Source organism: Euleptes europaea, chromosome 9 (genome assembly GCF_029931775.1).
Source record: "Euleptes europaea isolate rEulEur1 chromosome 9, rEulEur1.hap1, whole genome shotgun sequence".
NCBI classification, from domain to species: Eukaryota; Metazoa; Chordata; class Lepidosauria; order Squamata; family Sphaerodactylidae; genus Euleptes; species Euleptes europaea.
In genome coordinates, this window is record NC_079320.1 from 52,509,541 (window position 1) to 52,534,972 (window position 25,432).

Here is a 25,432-nt window from a genome sequence, read left to right on the forward strand (position 1 = left end):
GTTCGCCTGTTTATATGGATAATGCTAGCTTTATAGATCTCTTCCTTCTCTCCTTCCACTGAAGTTTATAACTGAAAGGTATGAAGCTTCCCAGTGTGATCTTTGGAGCCACTGTATCCCAGTTCAGATGTTACTGAGCGGAATCACTTGCACATTTAACTGCTTAGGGGGGGCAGCCCACTCTTATGAGCAGCATAATGTTGGAGAAGGAGTCTGTTATTTTGCCAGCTTATTAATGAAGACAACCACATCCTCTTTAAAATGTTTTTAAGTTTATTATACTATGTAATTGAGATTGCATATTAGACTTCAGGTGGTTGGTATTGGTGTGTTGCAGTCTATTACTTGCATTTATGTTTTTAATAGTGTTTTAAGGAATAAGTACTCATACTTTCAACCCAAACGAAAAGTTACACTGTTGCATGTATTTGGCACTCTTTAAAGTTATCGCTCTGTTGTTGTGTGCACTGTATTTTATTTTAACGAGTGGCTCTTTTTTAAAAAGACATTGTACTTCCAAATATCTATTGTTAAATATATCCTTGAGGATATTATACACATAATGTCCTAGAAAATGATTTTTTTCTCCTTTAGGATACTTGGTTTGGGATCTTTCAGTTAAATCCGTTGGGTTTGGGATCTTGAGTGTAGTAAAATGCTTCGTTGTCCTGTACTACATTTTTAAAGGTTCTAATCCAAAATAGTAACTGTTAACTATGTAGATAGATATCGTAATATAAATCAATTAATGAATTCTTAAGCGAATTTCTTAGAAAAAATGTTGCCTGCTTTGTCAGCCTGCAGCTTTGTAACATCATGTGTGTGTTTTCTTGCTTCAGGTTGTTATTTTGAATTTGATCATTTTAACAGTTGTTGGGGTTTGATTCTTCTTCTCAATTTTTGGGGCAAAACCCACAAACAATTATAAATGTTTGCTGCATATCCCCATCACTAGACCAGTAGGATTTTATGCAGACAGGCAGTTGGATTCTGCTTCTCAGTATATCTATACAGGAAAAAACAGCAAACATCTGAAGCAGTACATTTTTTTAGTATAAACGTGTAGATCTTTGAAAACACTAGTTAACAAAAAGTCTGTTATAAGAGACCTATAGATGTTAAAAGTCACCATCAGTAAAACTACAATCCTCAGCAGTATTAAATGGAAGATAAGGAAATCTACCATATTCTGACAGACTTTGCTCTTGCAGTCCAAAGAAAATTGACACATTATCTCATAAGATGATGGAAGGCCCCCTCTTTAAACACCGCCGAGATAAATAGATTACCCCCCCATTGGTGAGAATTCCTGCCCCCTTAAGAGAGACAAAATAGTCCCCTTTTTGCTGATGGATAGAGATCCAAATATAACACTGGCTGTGGCCAAATCTCTCTCCATCATATTTTCTTCTAAGAAATAACTGCTCAGGACCTATGGGTCATAGGAGCAAAGAAGGAGAAAGGAAAGGATATATAGGAAAACACAGCAAACATCTGAAGCAGTAAAAGTTTTTAGTATAAACGTGTAGATCTTTAAAAAACAAGTTAACAAAAAGTCTGTTATAAGAGACCTATAGATGTTAAAAGTCACCATCAGTAAAACTACTCTCCTTGTCTCTAAAAAAGTATCTCAAATGGAAAAGACTCTCATCCTTGGTTTTGCACTTTCTGCATTGCCAAGATGAAGAATATAGCTGGAGCATTTTGCAAAATGCTTTGTTGCTTGCTGTTGGGATGTTTGTATTTCATGTTCCGTGGAATTGCTGTACAAACGTGGGCTTTCATATCAGCTACAACTATCCCATTTGAAAACCTTTGCTTTCTAGTCGTCAAAAAGCTTGTAGAGAAAAGCTTAAACACAGGTAATATTGGTGAAACCGAGGACTTCAGAAAGAGGCTATACAGGGTCTCCAGAAGTCAAGCAATGGGACTCTGGCATCCTACATAATTTCTTATCCATCCACCTTTCCCACTGTCCCATGGTTCTATTCCAACAGGATTTTGATCCCCCAATCTCCACACCCGTCCCTATTTCCATTCCTCCACTATTATTTTTTAATTGTAAATAACATGCAAATTTTGATTCAGCCAAACTATTCTAGATGCAGAACTTGCTTATTTAAGGGCACACGTAAGGGAAGAAATGGTGCAGACCTCCCACGGCCTTGCTTAACCATATTCCAATGCAACAGGAAGATAGGGGCTAAAATTGTTAAATTTATAAAAAGTTATGTTTACATCAGATTGATTATAATAATGGTAAACAACCAGCTCTGTATTTGACTTGTGTCTGTATTATTCTGGGTTTAATGTGTGTTTTGAGCTACATGATACGTTTTTAGATCCCAGAGAAAGGGGGGTACTGATCTTCAAATCACTTTTTCAGTTAATCTTTTCATTATTAGCATTTCTGCAGTCCATGTTTTCATTTTACTTTCTCTAAACTTCTCTCATTGTGATTGGATCTTTTTTGTTTGATTTCACACACAGTTATTAGCATAACATGATCTGTTTCAGGATTGTCTTGGGGATCATCACAAAGAAGAACATATTAGAGCATCTCGAGCAACTAAAGCAGCACGTCGAACCCTTGGTGATTAGATATATCAGATCTCCTCATTAGACACTTTAGACATCAGGAAGCATGAAACTTGTGAATTGTTCAGTGTTCTCTTACTACATCTGAACAACCAGTCTTCATCTACAAGTACAGAGGCTTTTCATTTAGACTTCAGTGTAAATTTGAAACATGAATACAATCCACTTGCAGAAAATATGCTGTTAATTAAAAGAGAATGTTCTGAGAAAAGTGGGTTAGGAAGACTAGTAGTACTGCTATTCCCAAAGGTGTCATACACATCCTTTTTTTCCCTTTCTGATAAGTTTGTGCAAAATAAATACATTGCAGAAGTAGCGGGTTTTACGTTTTTCACTTTTAACAATAGCTGCCAATCAACCTGCAGACTTCATTTTGATTTTGACATCCGAACTAGGACATTCATCTTGAAGCATTAGATTTCGCAACTCCTTTTCCTATGCATTTGGAAAGTCGCTTTTCTAGAGTGACTGCTAGAAAGGTATTTATGTTCTAATTAAGAGGATCAACGATAACATTTTTCAGTTGTCTGTCTTGCTGTATTCTGTGCCACTTAGATAGAACTTGTTGCTCTGCAGCAGTTGCTATTGAAGTCTGTCTGCCAAGTTTTTAGCTGCCTCACAATTGTTTCATGCATCCTCTTTTTTTTTAAATTAAATTACAGCAAAGCTGCTAACCTTAATAACAAGGTCAGCAGCTCATTCTTTGTTTCTGCTTCTCTTGTGATAATATCTTTTTAGGGCACCTTCAGTCCTTGAGATTTTTTATAGAACCAGTATATTCTTATTAGATAATAGTACCTTGATCATAAGAGCACTGTTTCAAAATTGGGGGGGGGGGGTTAGAATCTAAATACATGGCTTTTCCTCCCCCTCCCCTTGAATCTCCAGACTTCAAAGACATTAACCTGTGATCATTTGTTCAAATGTATCTGCATGTGCTCTTATGAAGATATCCCATTCCATTAGGTTATGCTGGGCAGAGCCTCAAAATTGAATTATCAAGCAATTTTGAGTTTAGCTAGATTGACAGTACTCCTGATAATAGGATCAATATCACTTATTCACACCTTACCCCCTCCCCCCTTTGTCACTTTTTTGTTGGCATATGATGATTAACAACGAAAAATTAACTATAAATGAGTACCAGCTCAGTATTTATATACTTGGATCATTATGAAATTTGGTAATAGTTTAGTGACTATCCTGTTCAGTGGCATGATACTGCTGTCGTTTTTAACAAAATGATGGTAATTTTGATTACAATAAAATGCGTTGCTTCCAATAAGAAAATCAGGGTTTAATGCACTCTGTTCCTGTCAACAAAAATTGAGTTGGCTACAGATTTAGTCCGGCTATTGCCTTTTGCCCTTCTATTTAATTGGCTGTCTTCTGTGTGTCTCTTTCCAGGCGCCTCCTTGGCATCATAACAAAAAAAGATATCCTCCGTCATATGGCCCAGACGGCAAACCAAGACCCCGCATCAATAATGTTCAACTGAGTTCAGTCACCGAGGAGAGAGAGGAAAGTGAAGAGGAGGTTCATTTGTTGAATAGCACAACACTGTAGCGTAAGGCGTTGTTCTGTGATGCAGGAGGAAGGCTGGATTTTTTTGCAGACGCATGCCGCCAGGATTCACGAGTTGGTTTAGGAAAGTGCAGATAGGTGGAAAAAGGAAACTTCTCAACAGTATCAAAGGGGACGAGAGAATGGATTTCTGCAGTCCTGCACTGGATGCGTTCTGAATCACTAGATCTGCCATGATAGTGCAGTGGGAAAGCTGTGTGGGAAGAGAGAAGGCTCCAGTGTGTACCCTGTCACTTTGGTATCCAAGACTTGTTAGTCCCTGTTTCTGGAGGGATCACTTTGAATTGAGCCATCTTTTGAAGACTTCCAAGAATTTGCCCTTTTCACCACAGACCACTGTTGTGTTAACTCATGAAATGCATAGGTAAATTCCACATCACCTCTTTACATTCCAGAAGAGCTTTTATTTCTGTCTTTCTCCTGAGCCGTAACAGAGCCTCTTTTAGAATCGGTGTGCCCCTTTTGAAATGGTAGTTTCTCATATTGAGATGTACTGTGACCTGCTGAGTTTGATCACAAGAAGGAACTGTTTCTTGTGCCATTTAAACCTAGTGTTTGTATATCATGAAATTCATGGGGCGGTTTAGATCTACTGCCACACAAGCAGATTGAACAGGTAAAATAACTTGTACGAAGCATGTCTGAAATACTGCAGCTTAAGAGCTGCAACTTAAAAAGGCCAAAAACCTTTCTCAAGAGGAGTGCTTCTTCTACAAGATGATAATGTGACTTGGGCTTATGCAATTTTTTTTGTATTATTAAAAACACTAAGGTATGTACCATTGTTGTGCAGTGTAAGGAAAATGCTGCTATTCCAAGAACTGGAACAGTTCCATATAAATGTGTATCTGATAACTGCATGCTCTAACACCGATGATTCCCCCTCCCAAGAAATAAAACCCGATCATTTTGTTTCCCATTCCAACAAAAGTGTTCCATTGCTGACACTGAAAAAAAGAAATGTAATCATAACTTGCACTGGATGGACATTGATTTCACCATTTTATTTATATGTTTATGGATTTAAAATATACTAAATAAAAAGTAGTTAATTGACACCATTAATTCTACCTTTATAATGTGATTTTTGTACTACAATTCAGAGTCCTCTGCAGGATTGGGATTGGGCAAAGGTTTGCCAGCGGAAGGAAAAGTTTAATATTTCTTTGTAACTCAGTCTTTCTATTGCCGTAACCTTAATATTTGTTTCTAATCAAAGAACTGGAGTACATTTGTAAACATTGCAGGATGTAAAACATTTTATTATGTACCTGTTGCTAGATTTTTCTTTACTGGAACTTTGAAGTGTAGCAATAACTTCGTTGTAGCTCATCTCAAACACTGAATTGGAAAAGTTTGTGTGGGATTTAAGTCCAAGGTGTAAATTCAAATACTTGAGAAATTTGGAACCTGCTTCCTGGGTGCATTATGTATTTCTGAATTTTAAATGCTCATTTAGTTGGAGCAAAATGTCAGCCCTAAGACGTTTCATACTGTTTGTACCCATAGTAAGACTGGAAGTTGGAGGGGATGGTTTTGTAGATCTGAACGATGGCTAACCGTCCCAGGGCATCTCATCTCTTAACAATGGGAGTATTGGCTATACCAATAGTAAAAATTATATAATGGTTTGGGAAAACTAGATGGTAAACTCTGCATGCATAGTGAGGATTGAATAGGTTTCCCCAAGAACTGGCCCCCAGTTAATGAGCCTCTTGAAACTCAGTTTTCAAAACTCTGCAAAAGTAGGAGCCAGAAGCTGTGATGCGTGTACACACCATTCAGTGAGCTCTTAGGTTGTAGCTGGAGCAAACTAAAAACCTGTTTCTTGATTGTATAACACTCCGGGGCTGTGATGTCAAAAACCTTGGTTGAAGAAAGCACATGCCAGAAGAACTCTTAGTGAAGTCAGCAGGAATACTTAACCATATTTTAACAGCTAGAGGCAAGTGCTTGGCTGACTGTGGCCTAAATATTGGTTGGGGTTTTTTGGTAAGCGCTAATTTAGGCCATAGCTGTTCAAGACTCTTGGATGCTTTTCTGCAGTGCCTAATGGCTCAATTTGCTTAGACTCCTGTTTAGTTTCGCCTCAAACTCAAAACAGCAATTGGAATTTTTGCTAAAATTAAGCTTTTGGCAACAACTCATCCTGTTCATTTGTTTTCACTAAAAAAAAGTTTTTTAAAAAAGCATTTTTGTTGCTTTGGGGAAAATCTGGAATTCTTAATTTGGAACCTTTTGGCATCTGTCTAAACCAGTGTTATCTTTGTAGAATTTGGCCTGTATATAGAAGCTGCTCATGGGACTTGAGATGTTTCTGTTTATCGCTCGTTGTCTACAAATAATTGAAGTATCATTTGCTCTTAGTTCTAATCATGTGGCTTTTAAACCAGATTTTCTCTGAGTAACATGTCCTAATTTGAACCTCCCCACCAGTGATGCTATTTTAGTCTCTTATGGCAAAACAGGAATCATATCAAGTCATAGTGCCCTCAAACTTTCCACTGTAGCACAAAACGAGTTTAAATGTCAGGTCTTCACATTTAATATCTCACACCAATTTTTCTTTTACCAGCACATAAATGGTATGCCTGCTAGTCTTGATGCATTAGAGATTCAGGAGCTGAAAGAAGTGTGCCTGTGCTGTATAACAAAGATTCACTAACAATAATGTAATACTTTGCAACGCCTTACTCAAGAGTTGAACAGGATATCGGGGGGAGGGGCAGTGTCAGCATCTTTTTTTGTTCATAAAGATTGCATAATCTATTAATCTGTGATATTTCCTAGCATTGTATTAAACATTGATCTTAATGTTTTTATTTATATAGTGTGGTAGAGTTGCATATTGTTACAGCAAAATAAAATCCTATTACTGTAATGATTTCATCATAAACATTAAAAAATTGTGTATGATGCTTTTGGTTTGACTCTTTATTGCTGCTGAAGTCCTTCTGTAACGTGCAAAGCTGCTCAAGTGATTATTGTGGAGCGGACTGTGACATTCAAACACTTGTTGAGAATGAACAACGTGAGAGATGTGCCCTGAGGCAGCCACCACACCAAACAGGCCAGGGGTCAGCTTCTAAGTTTCTAATTAAAGAGCCAAATAACATCAAAATTCAGAAAAAGATCAAAGAGCCATTAAAAGAAAGCCCATTTGTATAAATGAAACTATACAGCTTAAAATTACTGATAACTGACACGATGACTAATAATCCATGTATCTGCTGCCCAAACACTGGTTACTGTATTAAGAAGTGGCACACGTGATCTGATAATAAGCAATAAATATATACAGGCGCACCCTTCATGATTTAGCGTGCTGGAATAAATCTGTGAATGGTTCACACTTGGAAACTGCCTATCACTTTTATTTTTCCTTCTGTGAAGCATCTCTAAGCCCCTTTGTCCCAAAAAATTGTTGCCTGCCAATCCCTTCACACACTGATTATTCTAGCATCCCACCTACCCTTACAATATACCTTAATTTAAATATTTTTCTTTTTAAATTAGCTATATTTGGTTCCGTACCCACCTTCAGTTGACTCTGAGGACCCAGGCTGCAGACCCCTGACATACTGTACAAATCACAAAATCACACAAGGTTGGAAGAGACCACAAGGGCCATCCAGTCCAACCCCCTGCCATGCAGGATCCCACAATCAAAGCACTCCCGACAGATAGCCATCCAGCCTCTGCTTAAAGACCTCCAAAGACGGGGTTAAGCCTTGCTATTCTCCACAAGTGTCCAAACGCAATATTTGAGCATCACATTCTTCCATTATGATCAGGCATGAGTCATTCTTTACCGATGTTGTGGCTACTACCTCTTCTCCAGCCTAAGTTGCTGTATCACATTACCATAGTGCTGTGGAGACTGACCTTAGGGGGTAGGTTGTTTAGCAAGAACCATATTGCATTCTATACAAATTGGATTTTAGATTAATGGGAACGTGCTGACTGAAATGTATCCATGAGAACATATCCCAGTTTTCTTTGATATACTTTTTATTATCTCCTTTCCTATAATTTTTGGCACTGTGGCTAAGCACCATGGATTACCTTTCTTTGAAATACTGTAGCAAGGAATGCATCCCATCTGAATTAAAAAACAAATGAAGGATATCCATATTAAAACTTATTTGTAAAACCTTTTAATATATGTAGTTCTGAACAGTAGCTTCAGAGTACAGATTTTTAAAAATCCACACAACGGCCATGTAAAGTTAGGGGGGGTGATTTTTCTACAAACCTGAGCAAAATCCCTGAGTTTGCAGAAAACCCCCAGAATGACAACAAAACCCCAAACCTGAAACAAACCAGCGGGAGGGGGGGAGATCTTATGATGCTACATTTCAAGATCTCAGCAACCATCAGAAGCATTGCTTAGCAACCACAAACATTGTTGAAGGTAGTCATAGCCACCATCAGATCCAGGCAGAAGTGGCAGAAGGCAGCAGAGACAAGTGGCACACAAGCAAGGGGGAGGAAGCAACAGCAAAGGAAGGAGGACATGGTAGGAAGTTGAGCAAACTAGGCAGAGAGAGATAGTGATGGAAGAGGCAGTGGGGAAGGAAGGCGGTAGTGCTGAAAGGGAGAAAGGCAGCAGCAGAAAGAGGACACGCACATGGAATTCTCACTCCCTCAAGAGTTCCCACTTGCTTGTTCCTATTGTTTTTATCAGTACATTCTCCATAACTACTCAGAAATACAGTAGGGCATACACCAGCTAGATGGCCTCGCTAAGAGAAATGGTAAGAGCAAAACTGTTCTCAAGTAAATCACATATTACTTTTGGTGATACCTCACTGTGCAGATAGGAAAACGTTAGCAGCTGAAAAGGAGTATTAAACGGGACTGCCTTATAGTTATGTACTTTTAAACCCTCTAGCTTCAGGGAAACTCTGCATGTTGTCTGCCACAGAACCTGTCCTTGCAGAGATTCTGGAAAGCATTATAGGGAGTACAAGGGTGCTGTCTGCATTTCATCACTGTGCTCTGTTAACGGAGGGTGCTAACGCCTTCAGAGAACAATTTATTTGCCACTGCACATCCTATTGTGGAATTCCCCGATTTCCTGAAAAACAGCTTGAATTCCACTGCCTTCTAAAGTTGCACTTAAACCCAAGAAAATGGGGGAGGGTCATGAAAGTGGCAAAAATGTGGCTTTGGTCCTTTCCCTCCCAGTAGGGTATGCTTGTTTAGGGGGGGGGGGGAAGTTTCCTTTATCACACATAGAAACTACATAGGTTTAATAGGAAAACAACAACAACATGATACTTCACCGTACAAATTTCATTTTATATCACACTGCAAGTTGATCTACATTCTCTTCTCTTCTGTCAGCTAAATGAGCTTCAATAATTTCTGCAAACAGGGTCCTCTTCAGCAAACCGTAAGCAAGAGGCAGCAATTGGCCAATAATCTTGTGGAAATACTGCAAGAGATTATAAGAACAAGTTGTAATTGATAGCTTCCCCCCCACACAAAGATTATACACTGATATGTGCATCAAATCTTTTTTCATGTCAAAAACTTGTGATTTCCCGATTAGAATCTCAGAGAAGGAAGGGACCACCAGGGTGATCTAGTCCAATCCCCTGCACAATGCAGAAAATTACCAACTACCTCCCCTCCTACACCCCCAGTGACCCCCTACTCCATGCCCAGAAGATGGCCAAAAAAAAATTCCAGGATCCCTGGCCAATCTGGCCTGGAGGAAAATTGCTTCCTATCCCCAAAGTGGTGGTTGGCATTACCCTGGGCATGTAAGAAAGGGCCATGAGAGCCAAACACTGAAGGAGACCTTCCTGCCCTCCCTTTCATGAACTGCCTAAGACCACAGAATCAGAATGACTGACAGATGGCCAACTAGCCCAAGGAGAGCCCACCACCTCCCAAGGAAGCCAGTTCCACTGAGGACTGCTAAAACAACATTTTGAGAAGTGCAGAGTTAATCTCTCACGCCTTCCAGTTCATTTACAAGCCTTTCTGAAGCCATTTCCTTCCAGAGCAGCAAACTATTTCTGTTCACATGACTATTCCAAAAGTGACTTTAGGATTATAAGAATGGTAACGGAAGACTCTGATGCAGTCACACTAAAGACTGCTTGAGGGGCCAAAAAAATTTTTTTTTGTAGCTTACATGTGACCCATAGCAGAAGAGATCTATGCCCAGTTCATATCCCATTCCGTAGTCACATTCATCATTCGCAAACTGAACAAAAGTCAGCATTTCCTGAATAGGGGCAAAGGCTTTCAGTCTCTGGTCATCATTAGGAGCATCTACAATGGCTTTACAAATTCTTTTCAGATCAGCTGCAGAGAAAAATAAAGTCACATGAGAACACATGAACACATGAAGCTGCCCTAACAAAGTAACAACATCCCATTGATACTTCCAATGATGCGTGCTTATGAATGGAGCCTAAATCAGCTCATACTGGAAGCATGAACACACATGAACACATGAAGCTGCCTTATACTGAATCAGACCCTTGGTCCATCAAAGTCAGTATTGTCTACTCAGACCGACGGGCTCTCCAGGGTCACAGGTAGAGGTCTTTAACATCAGCTACTTGCCTAGTCCCTTTAATTGGAGATGCCGGGGATTGAGCCTGGGACCTTCTGGATGCCAAGCAGGTGCTCTACCACAGAGCCACGACCCCTCCCCTAAGGAGAACTATACTGAAACTTATTTTGTTTCCATGGTGTAGAGCAGGGGTATTGAACTCAACTGTTACAAGAGCATGATATCAGATAAATGTCACTTGGTCGGGCCAGGCCATGCCTCGCCAGCCCAGATTGAGGATGGTGTGTGTGTGTGTGGTTTGCAGGCCGGATAAAAACTCTCAAGGGCTGGATCCGGCCCTCAGGCCTTTTGTTTGACACCCCTGGCGTAGAGGTTATGGGTGTGAAAGTTGGATAATGAAGAAAGCTGACAAGAAGAAAATTGATAGACATTTCTTCTACTTGAGGCCCTAGAGAGCTGCTGTCAGGAGTAGAGACAGTGCTGAGCAAGTGATACCTATGGACTGGTGGCATCTTAAATGAAGTTTAAGGGAGTGTCATATGATGTAGGGCAATATGAGCAAAAAACATCCCCAAATCAAAAACCTCTGGACAGAGGGTTCTGGCATGTGTTTTTTTTTTTTTAAATGTTTGTGAATTACAGTTTTAAAATCATGGTTTTTAAATTGCATTCCAGGAAACTCTGGGGTTCCTCAGATGCTTGTCAAAGGTTTCCCTATCAGAAGATTAACTGCTAAGCAAGTCTTTGGGCGCATTCAGCTCACTGCTGGATTTTTCAGGGTTTCATGTGAATGGAGAAAGTATGCCTCAGAACACACAGGGATTCTACAACAGAAAAGCAAGGCACATAGATCACTACAGAAAGTGTTCTTGGGTTACAAAGTTTAAAGCCACTAACAAAGAAGGGAGAATGGAAGATAGTTTTCAAGTTCTAGATTAATATCCCACATTTTCACAGGTATTCAATAAACTGTTTTCAGGGAGAAAAATCACTGATGTAACCATGTTTTGTCAGTTTTGCTACCCAAAATGTAAGAATCCTGTGATACCTAAAAGATTAATAATTTTATTGTAGAATCTACTTTTCATGCCACAGTAAGGTAGTTAGTATAAGGTGCCATGGTACTCTTGCTTTTATCAAAGACTAAATATGGTCTCTCAAGTGAGAAAACACTGAACAGTATAATTAGCTTTTTAATGCTAATTTATGACATTAAAATGCACTTTTCACAGCTTCTTTTTAAAGATTTAACTTTAATCAAATAAATATTAGTAACAGAAAAATTCTTGTTATTCTTGTGGGGTAAATGAAAAACTAGTGACACACTTGACATTTCCTTTATGAAAGATATATATTTGTAACTTGACTAAAACAGTTCTAACAATGCAGTTCTAAGCAGAGCCACACCCTTCTTTTATTTTTGCCAGCAAGTCACCGCCGACTTATGGCGATCCCTTTTGGGGTTTTGAAGGCAAGAGACATTCAGAGGTAGTTTACCATTGCCTGCCTTTGTGTGGCAACCCTGGTGTTCCTTGGTGGCCACACCCTTCTAATTCTAAATCCGCTTAAATCAATGGGATTAGAAGGGTGTAACTGTTTAGGACTGCACTGGAAACTCTGTTTTGAGAAAATAAATCCTAACATTAGTTTACCATTTGTTTCTGGAAGCTCTCTGTACCCAACACCATTCTTATCTACAGGAACAACCAGACCAGCTCCATGAAAAGACTTTGTCACTACCTGTGTTGAAAAAGAAAGCGGCAGACTAGTGTGATTACTATATAATATCTTTAAGCCTCTTATACTACACCACAGCCAAACCTTAATTGAAATATTAATTATGGATATAGAAATTATTCTAGAATGTTATATTAAACTGATTAACTACCAGCTTCTATGGCAGAGGTGGGGAACGTCAGGCCACGGGGCCGCATAAGGCCTGTGAAATCATTTGGTCTGGCCCTTCATGGGTCCTGGCAGATCTCTAGCTCAGAAGGATGCTGCCCTGCCTGAATCTCTTGGGCCCAGTTGGGGACACCAGAGCTCAAAAGCGAGTCCCTCTATGTGGCAGATACTAGGAGCCGACTCCGGTCGCGCCTCCTGGCTAAATGTTTGACCAAATATAGCAGGCTAATTTTTAAGTTGATAATTTTGTGTGGCCCACAAATGATGTTATAAATATCCAAATGGCCCTTGGCAGAAGAAAGGTTCCCCACCCCTGCTCTACAGAATAAACTGACTGCTGTATTTCCTTAACAAAATCTGTGATTTTTAGAGAGATGGAAAAGGTCCCTAATGTTCCAAGAATTACTAAACTCGCTTTTCAACTGCCATTCCTATGCAGTAGAGGCTGAGGCCAAGATAGCATCATTCACAGCAAACAGTGTTGCACGTACTTTGTTGTTATCACCACCAAGGTGGATGTAGCAGCAGCTTGATCCCTTCCTTGTAGTACTGAAGAGCTATCTCTACCATCTTCTCCTCAGCATGTTTTTGCTGCAGCCAACATAGTTTCGCCTGGCTGTCTGTATCCACACTTATAATTTTCTAGCTGAGTCACAATCTACCCTATTCATAATTCCAGATTTGGTCTTCTACATAATATTTGTGGTGCCGTCTTCTAGGCCCTCAGAACTAGTACTCCTGCTCAAATATATCTTCAGAATATAAAATCAGACTCTCTGCCTTTAGGGCACTTTTATAACTGAGAGTTAAAAAAAATACTTAAACATGAATGATCAGATGGGACTAAGAAATTGCTTCTCTGTTCTGAATTTGGCTCCTGGAGCTCTTAAAATAGATAGGGTCAAATTACACTTTGTACTCATTTTCAACAAATTATCAAACTGTTTTAATTATTTTTAAAGCAACTTTTAATTTTTTATTGTTTATATATTAAATACAAAAACACAACAAACTCACATACACACAACAAACATACAGCAGTTTTCCCCCTTCTAAAATGTGCCTATACCCAACACAACTTAATTGCTAATAACACCCATATTACAGAAACTATGCTAACAAATCACTAATATCCTACTAATCCTATGTATCTGTTTTAATTTTCTAGTTTTATACTTGCTATTTTACCTCTTAATACTAATTCAATAACATTACTATATTTAACATTTCTACCCCGAACTTATGTCATATCTACTTAACAATAGATTCCCCATAAAAAGGGAAGGAAAAAAACTTGTAGTTTCTAATTTTATACTTGTTATTTTGCCTCTTGGTACTGACTGGATAACATTCTATATAGAAAAAACTGATCAGTAATGGTTATTATATTTAACATCTCTGCTCCATCAATACCTATTACTCATCCCTTATAAAATACTTATTATTTTTAAAGCAACCCTTTTAAGGGCAGTTTTCTTTTCCAAAACGAAATTGCGTAATTGGTACTTATAACCTAGGTTTGCACCTTGATTGTAATTTCATATCACAAAAACTCTGGATTACTACTAGATGAATTCTTAAGTGTAATGGGGGAAAGATAATAAACTGCAAAGTATAAGAAGTAATCCCACCCACTTCAGTGAATATGAACATTAATCAAGTCATACTTTCTTATCTCTCTGTTTCATTTTCGCTGTTTTTTGCTCCAACGAATAACCCAGTTTTTTGGTTGTTTCTGTTAGTTTTCCATCTATTGCTTTCAAAATGCCACTTTTCTTTTTATCTGGCAATTCCTTAAGCTTTCTGGACAAAAATAATCTGAAATAAAAGAAAACATTACACTATAGGCCATTTTTTTCTAGAATTATGAAAGCATAATTTTTGTTCTTGCAAATAATTTAACCCGATTGCAGCAAACCAACATAAACTAAGACTGTGATGTTTATTACGAAGCTAACTTAAGATGCAAAAACATTCAGAATTTTCTTTGGGGCACTTTTTCAAATAATAAAAAAGCCTTCTGCCAATCCAAAATATGCTAAAGGAAAAACTAACAGTCCAGACCAAATGGTCCTTACTTTTGAATGGCACTAACAACTTGGCTTTTCTGAGCCAGTACTTGGAAATGGATGTAATGCGTCAATTACTTGTCCACTTTACAGAATGTGAAAAAAACAGAAACCCACAAGGCAGCATCAAATATTGTCTGAAAGCAAACCTCCCAGTATATATTGCTATATTAAAGTTTAGTTCAATATCCAAAATCTTTTCTGATACAAAATCCTAATAATACTATATAGTCTAAAGCAGTTAGCTTCAGTTTAAATTTTTTTTAACCACATCAACTAGGTCAGGGATGGGGAACCTCAGGCCCGAGGACATTTTTTGTGGCCCTCGGGACTCTGGGGCCCCGCCGTGGAGGCTCAGCATAGGGCGGCCCTCCCTGAGGGTGTTCCTGGGGCCATGGCTTGCAGGGGTGCTGTGGTGCCCTTTGGACCTCCTCTCAGCGACTGACAGCTGTTGGCCGGCGAGAGGAGGGAGAGGGACACTTCCCCCAAGGTTGCCCCCTATAGCCACTGTGGAACACTGTAAGCCCCTCTTGCTGCCTGTCGGCTGTTGAGCAGCGAGGGGGGGGAAGAGGCCCGCGGCTCCTGGCGGCAGAGCATGCACGCAGCCGATTGGGCTTCAGGGGGCCTTTTGTGGACTCTGGGGCGGGGAGGGCATGGAGCCTGAGGTCAGGTCACGTGGGGCCGGAGTGTGTGTATGTGTGTGGGGGGGAAGGCTTTTCTCTCTCCCTCTCTTTCTGTCTCTTTCTTTGTCTGTCTCCCTCCGTCCTTTTCTTTATCCCCCTCTTTCCATTTCTTTCTCCCTCTCTCCCTTTTCCTCTTTCTCTGTTTTCCTTCCTTCCTCCCTTGCCGATCGACCACAGGCTGCACCTCCCTGGCGCCTCGTTTGTTCAGGCCCACCCCCTCCCGCCTGCGGGGGGGGGGGGAAGAACCGGGGGAGCCCTCCAGGCCTTCTCTGCGTGGCCTCCCGAGTTGCCAACCTCCAGGTGGTGGCCGGAGACCTGGCAACCCTAGCCTCTCCCCCGCACCGGGAGATCTACACCTGGTATGGCCCCCGAATGATGCTATAAATGTGCAAATGGCCCTTGGCAGGAAAAAGGTTCCCCACCCCTGAACTAGGTGTTTGAGAATTTTTTTTACAAATTACAAAACAAAAACATGGGATCCAAAGGCATATCCAGTGTTAACAAAGCTGAACAGTGAAACAGCTGTATCAAAGAATTTGGCATGCAAGAGAAATATCAAGATTAGAAATTTTGATGACAAAACTAGGAGTGGAGTGGGAGCAGTCTCCCAATGGTTTCCCCCCTCTACCAAAATGTCTGTGCATGCACAAATTTGATTAGCAAAGGGACAGAAGGGAAGCGTAAGTCTTTCACCAAAGGCCATTTTTCCTAACCAAATCACTTTCCCCAGTTACTTTCCCATACATGGGAGAAAAGATATACCATCCCCCACATCTTTTCCCCTCCAAGGAGATAAGCAGCTGAAGAAGGCATAGTTTTGAGCCAAACAGTAGATCTCAGGCAGAAGGCTAAAACTGCTCCTCAACTTTGCAGCCCATGTTAAATTTCAGTTTCTAAAAGCCCCGTCAAAATCTTGTTAGAAAACGTTCCCTGTCTGGTTTGGCCCAGAAAATGGCTTACATCCTACAGAATGTTTCTGCAGGAGGAGGGATACGCACTGACAGAATGCAATGTTTTGGCTTCCTCCCTCCTGCAGCAGCCTGAAATGCCCCTGAAATCCTGTTCTTGGGGGACTTCTTGCTGCGTGGGAAGGCGAAAAAGTTGAACCCCACAAGTTCATATCCCTCTCTGCCTGTGGAAATACTCCATGGGATCTATGCCTGTATCTTTTTCATTTGAAAGCTTAGGGTGAAAGTATTAAACCTTACTTTACAGCAGTAAATATATTGTCACCAACTTGAGAAATCATGCAGCCTTTCTTGGCTTCGTTTTCTCCAACCCACACTGGCAATTCATCTGGCATGTCTCTATTAAAAACAATATGCACACAGAAAGTTCAGAAATGTATCAGCTGAACATACCTTAGCATATTACATCAGCATTCTTAAGGAGCTTTGTAGAGTCAAACACAATGGGTTAGATCCCATGTCTCCTTTCTGCTAAGTAAGCAGTCTTCCAATGGAGTCACGGAATCCCACCCAGTACTTTTTTTCTGTCAAAAACAGCGTAACTGAACTAGTGATAGAGAACCTATATTTCTCCAAGATTGAAATGCCTCTCAAATTATAATTATGCAATTAGATTTATTGTTTTTTTATAACTCTGCTTTTAGGTTCAGAAAAACCATGATCCAGGCAAGACAGAAGGCCAAAACTAACATAACCAACTACACAGCATAACTACAAAATTTTAATTTAAACAGAAATAAACTACTGTATCAGCTATCCATGGTGTAAAGCAAATTTACCAACTAGCAATGCTTCATATTTCTGCAATAAGGGAAGCTCAGGAAAGTGTTAAAGTTATCTTTTTACATGCTTTCATACATGCAGCACAATTACATAAATCAACCACAAAAATCACTGATTTTTTCTCTCTCAATAGCTTACTGAAAATAATACATGGAGTTAGCAACTAGAAAAATCAGGAAAGTTTCTTCTAATAACAAGTTTGTTTGGAATTCCAACTCAGACTATGGCATATAATGATCTTCCACTTCTAAGCAATGTCTATTTTGGTCAGAGTAAGGTCGGTGACAGATTACAGAATAAATATTTGGCACCACAGGAGTCTTTTTGTAACATATTTTGTGATACAGTCCTAAATTGATCAGTGTTATGCTATACAATTTGGCTGGATTCTTGTCACATGATCATTCCAATTTGCAAAGATAAAAGAAAGTGCACTACCATGCTTTAGTCATAAGAATGTCAAGCTAAGAGAGCTGGGTTTATATCTGCTCACAGCTCTGGAACGAACTGGGTGACTATGATCCAATCACAACCTCTTTCTCTAAGCCTAACATACCTCACGAAGTTTCTGTAAGAATACTATGGGGGAAAGAGACTTCCTGAGTTCCTTCAAGAAGGGGTAGAATAAAAATGTGATAGATAATACATTCTGGTATCATATTTTCACAACATGATTACCTCAAAAATTGTCACTTGAGTGATAGAGGAATTAGTTTTTCTGCATCATGTTTATTTCAAGAAGAAATACTTGAAAGTAAGACAGAGTTTGCTGTATGACAGCATTACAAAGGCAAGAAGAAAATCTCTCTCCCAAATTATTTGCTTACCTAAAATATCCCACATGATACTGCATTTTGCTGTCCCCAGTAAGAACAGTCTGGAATTCAGGAGGATCATAAAAAAATCTCCAGTGAAGGTTGAAGTTCACATCTCCTGATTTGTTTGTCTTTTTGTGTTTTCCAGCAAGAATATCATATGGTCCAACTAGCTGAAGTCCAATGCTTGACTTAAGTGCATCTATAAAAATAAGTCAACAAAACAACACATATTGTATCTTGATAACAAAGGTTTGAGCAAAAAAAAACATTCCCAACTGAATTTAAAAAATTCAATGAGGAAACTCTGTCAGTCCCCACTGATTTATAAACATTTTCTTAATTACTGTATTCACAACAGAAGTCATAAACAGCAAGCCATCACATACTAAAAAGGAAGCCTAAAGTTTACTACTGCTTTATAAATTCAATGTTTATTGCTGTTTTCTCAAGCTTTGATCAATGTTCTGTGTACCTGTAGAAAAAGTGTTAGGGATACATGACAGATATTCTGTAGACCCCAGCCTCAATCCTTAAGTGCTCAGACAAAAAGATTACTTAAAACAGAATAAAAAGAGAACACTCCAGTGGAAGCAACAATGCTGCATGCATTGCACACAAGTCTTCCATTCTTACAATTTCTTTTGCAGACTAGAGACAAAAAATTTTGATCACACGTAGGAAACAAGATCTGTATTTTAAATTCAAACAATGGCTTACACTTACTACTTATTAGACTTTGCACAAGATGAAAGCTTTCAATTTTTAAAGCTCACCACATGGCCTGTCAGGATCTAGCTCCTCACAAAACTTCCAGAAATGATAGAAATCTTCAGGCATTTTGAGCCGATAGCAAGTTTCCACTTCTTGGCACAGATGATGGGGAATGTCTGCTTCACTAGACCGCCTTTTCTTTACATCTTTAGATTTTTCACACTGCCAACAAAAAAAACCCAAATGACTTATGTTACTCTAATCCCATACCCTGGGAAGCGGCAAACTCATGCCTTTATGTGTATGAGGAGTCCACTGCGGAGCATAGTGTGGCAAAAATGAAGATAGGGAAGTGCAACAAAAACTCATTCTCTAAATATGCATAGTGGGTTGCCATGTTAGTCTGTCTGCAGTAGTAGAAAAGGGCAAGAGTCCAGTAACACCTTAAAGACTAACACAAATATTTTCTGGTAGGGTATGAGCTTTCGTGAGCCACAGCTCTGGTATCTGAAGAAGTGAGCTGTGGCTCACGAAAGCTCATACCCTACCAGAAAATATGTTTGTTAGTCTTGAAGGTGCTACTGGACCCTTGCCCTTTTCTAAATATACAGCATTTTCTGCAGAGAGATATTATGTACCAAGACACACACATGGCAGATTCCAATGTTTAGTTCTTAAACAATAAGGTTTGGACGGGGGGGGGGTGAGGGGGCATGAACGGCAGCTTCATATTTTACCTGTGCCCATCCCCTCTGCCAGAAGCGTGCTCTTTGCTAAGAGAATTAAGTAGAAGGCTATAATTAACTACTTTTAGCAGAAAGTTAAAAAAAAAAAGCTTAAAAGCGGCAACAAAGCCATTCTACAAATATGCTAAAAAGATCTCGCGCCACGTTTATTCCTCCAAACCGCCAAGAAGGAAAGGCTGAGCTCAGACTGAGCAGCAACTCTGCACATGCTCGGGAGCGCGCGTTCTTTCTTGTGGAACGGCGTCCGAGGCTGAACCCAGGAGGCCGTCGGAAGCAGGAGGCACAGCAGGGCTCTGTGGGACTTGTCCGAGAGGACACCTGTCGCAAAGGAAGAGTGGCACGGGTACCTGCTCCAGCCCCTGCGTGGCCGCGCGGGGCCTCCGCTTCCCGCCTCCAGTCATCCCGCTTCCCGCCGCCGCGACCGCGACCGCCCGCCTCCGGCTGCGGCAGGAGCCGCCAAGGCCGCGTGACGCCATCGCGCAAGTCGAGACGAGGCGCGACGTCCCCTTGCGTCGTCGCTATGGAGATGGTGCCGCCTCCCCTTCGTTCGGGGTCGTCTTGCGTCCTTGGTCCTCCCGTTGAGCGGGCGGGAGGTTTCAGGGTTTGTTGCGGCCGCCTCTGCAACGCGGTGGTTGGCTTGGAGGAGCCCCGCTCCCACCTGATAGGCCGAGTCGCCGGCTGACGCCCCAGGTCTGTCATGAGTGGAGGAGAGGGTTGCCAGGTCCCTCTTCTCAACCGGCGGGAGATTTGGGGGGTGGAGCCTGAAGAGGGCGGGGTTTGGGGAGGGACTTCAAGGCCATGGAGTCTAACGGCCAAAGCGGCCGTTTTCTCCAGGGGAACTGATCTCTATCGGCTGGAGATCGGTCGTTGTTGTTGTTTTAATATTTTTTTAATTCTTATAATATAAAACAAAACAAACAAATACAATAATAACAAAAAAATACAAAAGAGTATCAATTATGATTATACAAAGTTGTAAAGTTCAACAAAGCCAAAATACCCTTTTGACCCTCCACCCACCTTAAAAAGTGACCCTTCCCCTGACTTCCGCAGAAGCGTCTACACAGTTTTAAAAGTTGTTAATAATAATAATATAAAAATAAATTATCTTGTTTCTATAACTCACTAACTAAAGTAGGAAAATCCATTTTTGCCAGTTTGTCCCGATATGTGATGGCCTTTGCCCAAGGTTTTTTTTTTTTAATTCTTCCATATCTTTTCCATGTAGGAATTCTGTTAATTTGGCCATCCTCATATACATCCATAATTTCCCTCTCCAGTCACGAATTGAAGGTTTATGGAGATCAGTTGTAATAGCAGGAGATCTCCAGCTATCACCTGGAGGTTGTGAGGAAACCACAACTTCGTCTGTGGGAACCATTAAGCCATATAAGATGTATTGTTTGTAGATAAAAATCATTGTATTATTTAATACTGTTTTAGAATTATAAGAATCATTACAAGACAATTGTTACTATACCTTGAGCTTGTGTGCTGTTTTTTTCCTCACTACTTGTATTACAGCACCATTGGTTTTGTTTTTTGGTATCACCTGGAGGTTGGCAACCCTAGAGGAGGAGGACTTCTTAGGCGCAGTTCATACAAGTTGCGCCCCCCCCTTTCCGAGCCAGCCATTTTAACGCCATGGCAAAAGAAAAAGCCAGTGCCAGTATAACGAAGACTACTGCAAACACTGTCAAGTTTCCAGGGTGGAACTGGCGCCCTTCAGTAAGGGTTTCAACGCTTGCCTTTGGACATTTCACACGATGGGGGCACAAATCCTTTTCTGTGGGTGAAGAGTGGAGGGACCCTGGCTCTTGGCATCCCTGTAGCAAAAGCCATGCATACTTGGCGCTGGAACTAAAGAGAGGAGTACCGAGTCTTATTTTGGGATGTACTAAAACGAATGACAGGCTAGCTAGCCCATTAGAAACGATGGGAGAAGCTGCCCAGCCCATTTAAGATAATAGGAACCTAGAGTGCCATAGACTTGCATTGGCCCCGTTGAAATACATTACAGCACAAAAAGAGTTGCGAAGAAAATGTGGAATGGATTTTCCAGCAAGGTCCCTTGTAACGGGCTAGAGCACAAATGCAGAAAGAATATAGAATTTTTCCATTTGAAATCCATAGACTTCATATGTAATTAAAAAAACAGTCTTTTCAGAAGCCTGACTCATTGGAAATGACTCAGCTTAAATGTTTTTTGTCAAGGTCTTCCTGTATTCTTAAGATACAGGCCTGAGCTGCAGCTCCGTCCTTGACTGATTGCCCTCTTAGAAAGGCGCTTGTTTCTGAGGGTATTCAGAGCAACCTTGAAGCCGGTAAGGAGGCTTCCAGGATGTTCTCCACTGAAATGCAGGCAGCATCAAAGTGTTTTTGACTTTTTCTCCTGTACTCTGGTAATGTGTTGCTAACTATGACCTAATGATGTAATGTAATCATATAATGTGATTGTAATGTAATGATGTAATGTAATCATATAATGAAATGTAATCATATAATATATTACTCTTCCTACACACTTGACACTGAGAGACACTGTCCTTCAGTGTTACTCCTCTGAAGATGCCGGCCACAGCAGCTGGCGAAACGTCAGGAAAGAAAATACCACGGTTACACAGCCCGGATAACCTACGAGAACCATATAATGTGAGTTTTAAGGTTTCAAAATGAAAGAAACGTCTTATAAGATAAACGAATGGTTCCTTCTGACCATAAGATTCAGAAGATGGGAATGCAGGTAAATCAACCACTACATATACACGACAGAGACACAAACTGACTGTTTAGTTTATAGTTAAGGTCAGCAAATGACCTAACAGGAAATCCTTATAAGGTAAGCGCAAAGACTTGCGGCCCAGAGGACATGCGGTGCACACGGGTATGTCTCAAGATCAGATCTAACCAAATACTGTCAAGGGTGGGGAAGGATACTGATCTTGAAAGATAGAAGGAATTTCCTAGCCAAGAGTGAGAGTTCCTAGCAGGTTGATGCCCGTTGGCCTGCATGGATCTCTCCATCCCTTGCATGGGATGTAGGTTCCTGACCCTTGATTCTTGCGTGGATTGAGGCTCTCAGACCTTCCATATGGGTTAAGACTTCCTTGCCTAAAAATCTCTCTAAGTGTTTAGTCCTTGTGTGGACTGAATACTTACAGATTTCTCCAACATTTACAAATCTTCCTGTGAGACTGGAGAACTCCCTAAAAAGGGGATTCTTTTCAAGATAGCCAGCCCTTGCTAAGACTGGATGTCTGAACTGAATGCCTACAGACTTGTCCATCTTATAAATAACACTTGTGCTAGTCCTAGGGGCTGTCAATCCACTTGTGGGGCTCTCATTCCAGCCCCAGAACACTTGTGCTAGTCCCAGGGGCTGTCAATCCAGTCCCAGAGGAGTGTATCTGGGCTTAGAGACCTTGCTGGAAAATCCATTCCACATTTTATTTGCAACTCTTTTTGTGCTGTAATGTGTTTCAATGGAGCCAATGGAAGTCTATGGACACTCCAGGCTCCTAATATCTTAAATGGGCTGTGCAGCTTCTCCCATTGTTTCTAATGGGCTAGCCTGTCATTCGTTTTAGTACACCCCTTTATTTTTGCATCAGGAGTGCCAATGGTGCCTAGGCAGGTGTCTTCTGAGGAGTTTCCAAGAAATTCCCACTGACGAACCAGTTTGATTCCAAAGTATGCCCTTGTTAGACTTGATTCTACATGTTTTATGCCACTTTGCCTGGTAGAAAAGTAATGCAGTTTCAATTTCTTCACCTTCATCAAGTCTTTCAAGTTGACGCGTTGCTGGTAGTTTCACTGATAGTAATGATCTCTTGTAGATTATCTGCAAAATCTTGTACCCTCCCATCACTAAATGCTGCTTTTTGTCTGTAGCTGGCAGTTGAAAATGTTCAGCTGTCAATAGTTTATTTTAGTGATTTCATGTGCTGCCTCTTCAGAGACTGTTTGAGGTGTCTCACTCGGCAAAACAATCACATGAAACCATAAAAACAAAAACCTAAAATATTAATATTAGAACCAGGCCACTTCCTGATACAGCAAACATCATTCCTGCTGATTCTGTGTAGGATCTTGGCTGCCAGGATCATTGGAAGCACCTATCAGTTTCAACCGCTTAACCCTGAGGTAGTGTTACTGTAGGGTTGCCAGGTCCTCTTCGCCACTAGCGGGAGGTTTATGGGGCAGAGCCTGAGGAGGGTGAGGTTTGGGGAAGGGAGGGACTTCAATGCCATTGAGTCCAATTGCCAAAGTGGCCATTTTCTCCAGGCGAACGGATCTCTATCAGCTGGAGATCAGTTGTAATAGCAGGAGATCTCCAGCTAATACCTGGAGGTTGGCAATCCTATGTTAATGGGGTTCCCTTGCCAGAAGCCTGGAATAAAGTCGAACATTTATAAGCAATGGGTATGGTTTTGCCAAAGCACAAGCACAAACTATCTTATATTCTTTGGGGCCGTTTATTTAAAAAAGCACTTCAAAGCTAATTCTATGGGCTACAATTTCTGAAAGAGAGAATACTAAAACCCTGTGTTTTTAAAGATTGTTACAGGTTAGAGTCAAGAATTCCAGTTGCCAGTACTCTTATCTCCATTGTTTTGGTGGTGGTGGCTAAGAGGAAATGACTTGCCTAAGGCTGGCAAGTGAATCCTTGGCAGAGGTGAAATTTGAACTGGGAAGCTGCTGTATAAATAGCTTGTTCTCTTAGTCATTGTGCTGTACCAGAAATGATCCAGCCCCCATTCTTCTTCCAGAGCTGAAAAATGCAGTTAACCAGTCAAGAAATGGATTTTCCTCTGTTTTGGATACTGTTAAAATGTCCTTTGTCCTGCGATTTTCAAATTTTGTGTTTTTTAGCAAGATGTGAAAGTTTGCAATTAAAAAAACCTGTTACCATTTGTTGGACAGAATAAATGCTATGGCTGATGCCACATTTATAGCAGGCCTCTGGTACTTTTTCTGCTTGAGGCTTTTGTTAGTCCTGGAATTGCCATTACTCTGAAGCTGCCTACATTTGATTTTCAAAGGTGATTTTTCACTGTAGGAGAGCCACTTACTTTTCTGCCTTCTCAGCCGCTTCTGCAAGCTCTAGGATTAAATTAGCAATCTGGGTCTCAGACTGTCTCCCTTTATGGCATACACTGTGCAGTCTTTAAGAAGTGATTCACTTGGCTCCCTAAATTTAGAAATTTGTGCTAACAGCTCTAAAATCCATTATAAATGTTCCTATGAGTTCTCTATTTTCAGTTCTAGTGAAGAATTTGTACTTTTCTATTTAGAATACACTTCAAATTTATTAATCAAAACTTGATTCTTTTCCTTACTGTATCATTAGTGCAGCCTCCCATTGAATTGAGTGGGATTTATCCTATCTGTCTGTCTATCATAGTTTTATCCTGCCACTCCGCCAAGGAGCTCAGAGCAATATACTTTATCCTTATAACAACCCTCTGAAGTAGTTTATTCTGAAAGAGTGTGATTAGCCCAGGATCACTCAGTGAGCTTCATGGTGGAGTAGGAATTTGATCCTGGTTCTTGCCATTCCTAGTTCAATACTCTTACCGTGACACCACATTCTTATACCGGTAAGCATGCACATGGGATTCAGTTGTATCAGTCTTTAGGATCAGAATGTATAATGGTGGCTGCAGTTTTCTGCACACGTAACTTACACGATGGTCGAGACCCAGGATCTCCTAACGTGGTGCCTGCCAACATATTTCCTAGTGCCTTCCACGTGGTTTTTTAGAAAGTGGGCACGGCCAAGTATGGATTTCCCCCAGCAAAGTTTCTCATTGGCCATTGGAGATCTGATTGGCTGTGGAGATTTTTAAAACATTGCTTTGGCAGCAGCTGTAACTACAGCGTAAGTGACTGAAGGTAAGCTGCAACATCCATTTTGTGGCTAGCTTTGCCGCCTGCGGCATCCATTTTATGACTTCCCACTGTGCTGTGTCAGAATTCTAAAGGTGCCTGCAGGCTCAAAAAGGTTGGGGACCCCTGGTCTAGATACAGGT

General features: G+C 40.6%; 2 protein-coding genes across 5 annotated transcripts in view; one reads left to right on the forward strand and one right to left on the reverse strand.

Moving 5' to 3' along the window:
• CLCN3 (chloride voltage-gated channel 3) overlaps positions 1 to 4,201 on the forward strand; it is a 60,635-nt gene extending 56,434 nt beyond the window's left edge. For 2 of the 4 annotated variants that reach the window (XM_056855213.1, XM_056855214.1), the window contains 2 exons: positions 2,518 to 2,593; positions 4,006 to 4,201. In XM_056855213.1, the coding sequence (XP_056711191.1) occupies positions 2,518 to 2,593; positions 4,006 to 4,164 (235 nt within the window). In that variant the 3' untranslated portion in view covers positions 4,165 to 4,201. The remainder of the gene's footprint in view (positions 1 to 2,517; positions 2,594 to 4,005) is intronic. The other 2 variants (XM_056855215.1, XM_056855216.1) reach the window with 1 other exon arrangement.
• A 5,259-nt stretch (positions 4,202 to 9,460) lies between these two features.
• LOC130482352 (histone PARylation factor 1) lies at positions 9,461 to 20,099 on the reverse strand. The gene is made up of 8 exons (XM_056855062.1): positions 19,518 to 20,099; positions 18,717 to 18,876; positions 17,953 to 18,142; positions 16,583 to 16,681; positions 14,290 to 14,440; positions 12,370 to 12,457; positions 10,331 to 10,503; positions 9,461 to 9,622 (listed from the first exon to the last, which is right to left on the reverse strand). The coding sequence occupies exons 1-8, from the start codon at positions 20,097 to 20,099 to the stop codon at positions 9,491 to 9,493; spliced, it is 1,575 nt and encodes a 524-aa protein (XP_056711040.1). The 3' UTR covers positions 9,461 to 9,490.
• Positions 20,100 to 25,432: the final 5,333 nt, after the last annotated feature.

Excerpts from the sequence above, each read along its gene's own strand:
- LOC130482352 (XM_056855062.1), bottom strand. The coding sequence starts at position 20,099 with ATGACAGACCTGGGGCGTCAGCCGGCGACTCGGCCTATCAGGTGGGAG. Across the intron at positions 12,458-14,289 it reads TGAAACAGAGAGATAAGAAA|GTAGTGACAAAGTCTTTTCA; the intron begins GTATGACTTGAT and ends TTTTCAACACAG. Across the intron at positions 10,504-12,369 it reads AGAGCTTCCAGAAACAAATG|CTGATCTGAAAAGAATTTGT; the intron begins GTAAACTAATGT and ends TTTTCTCTGCAG.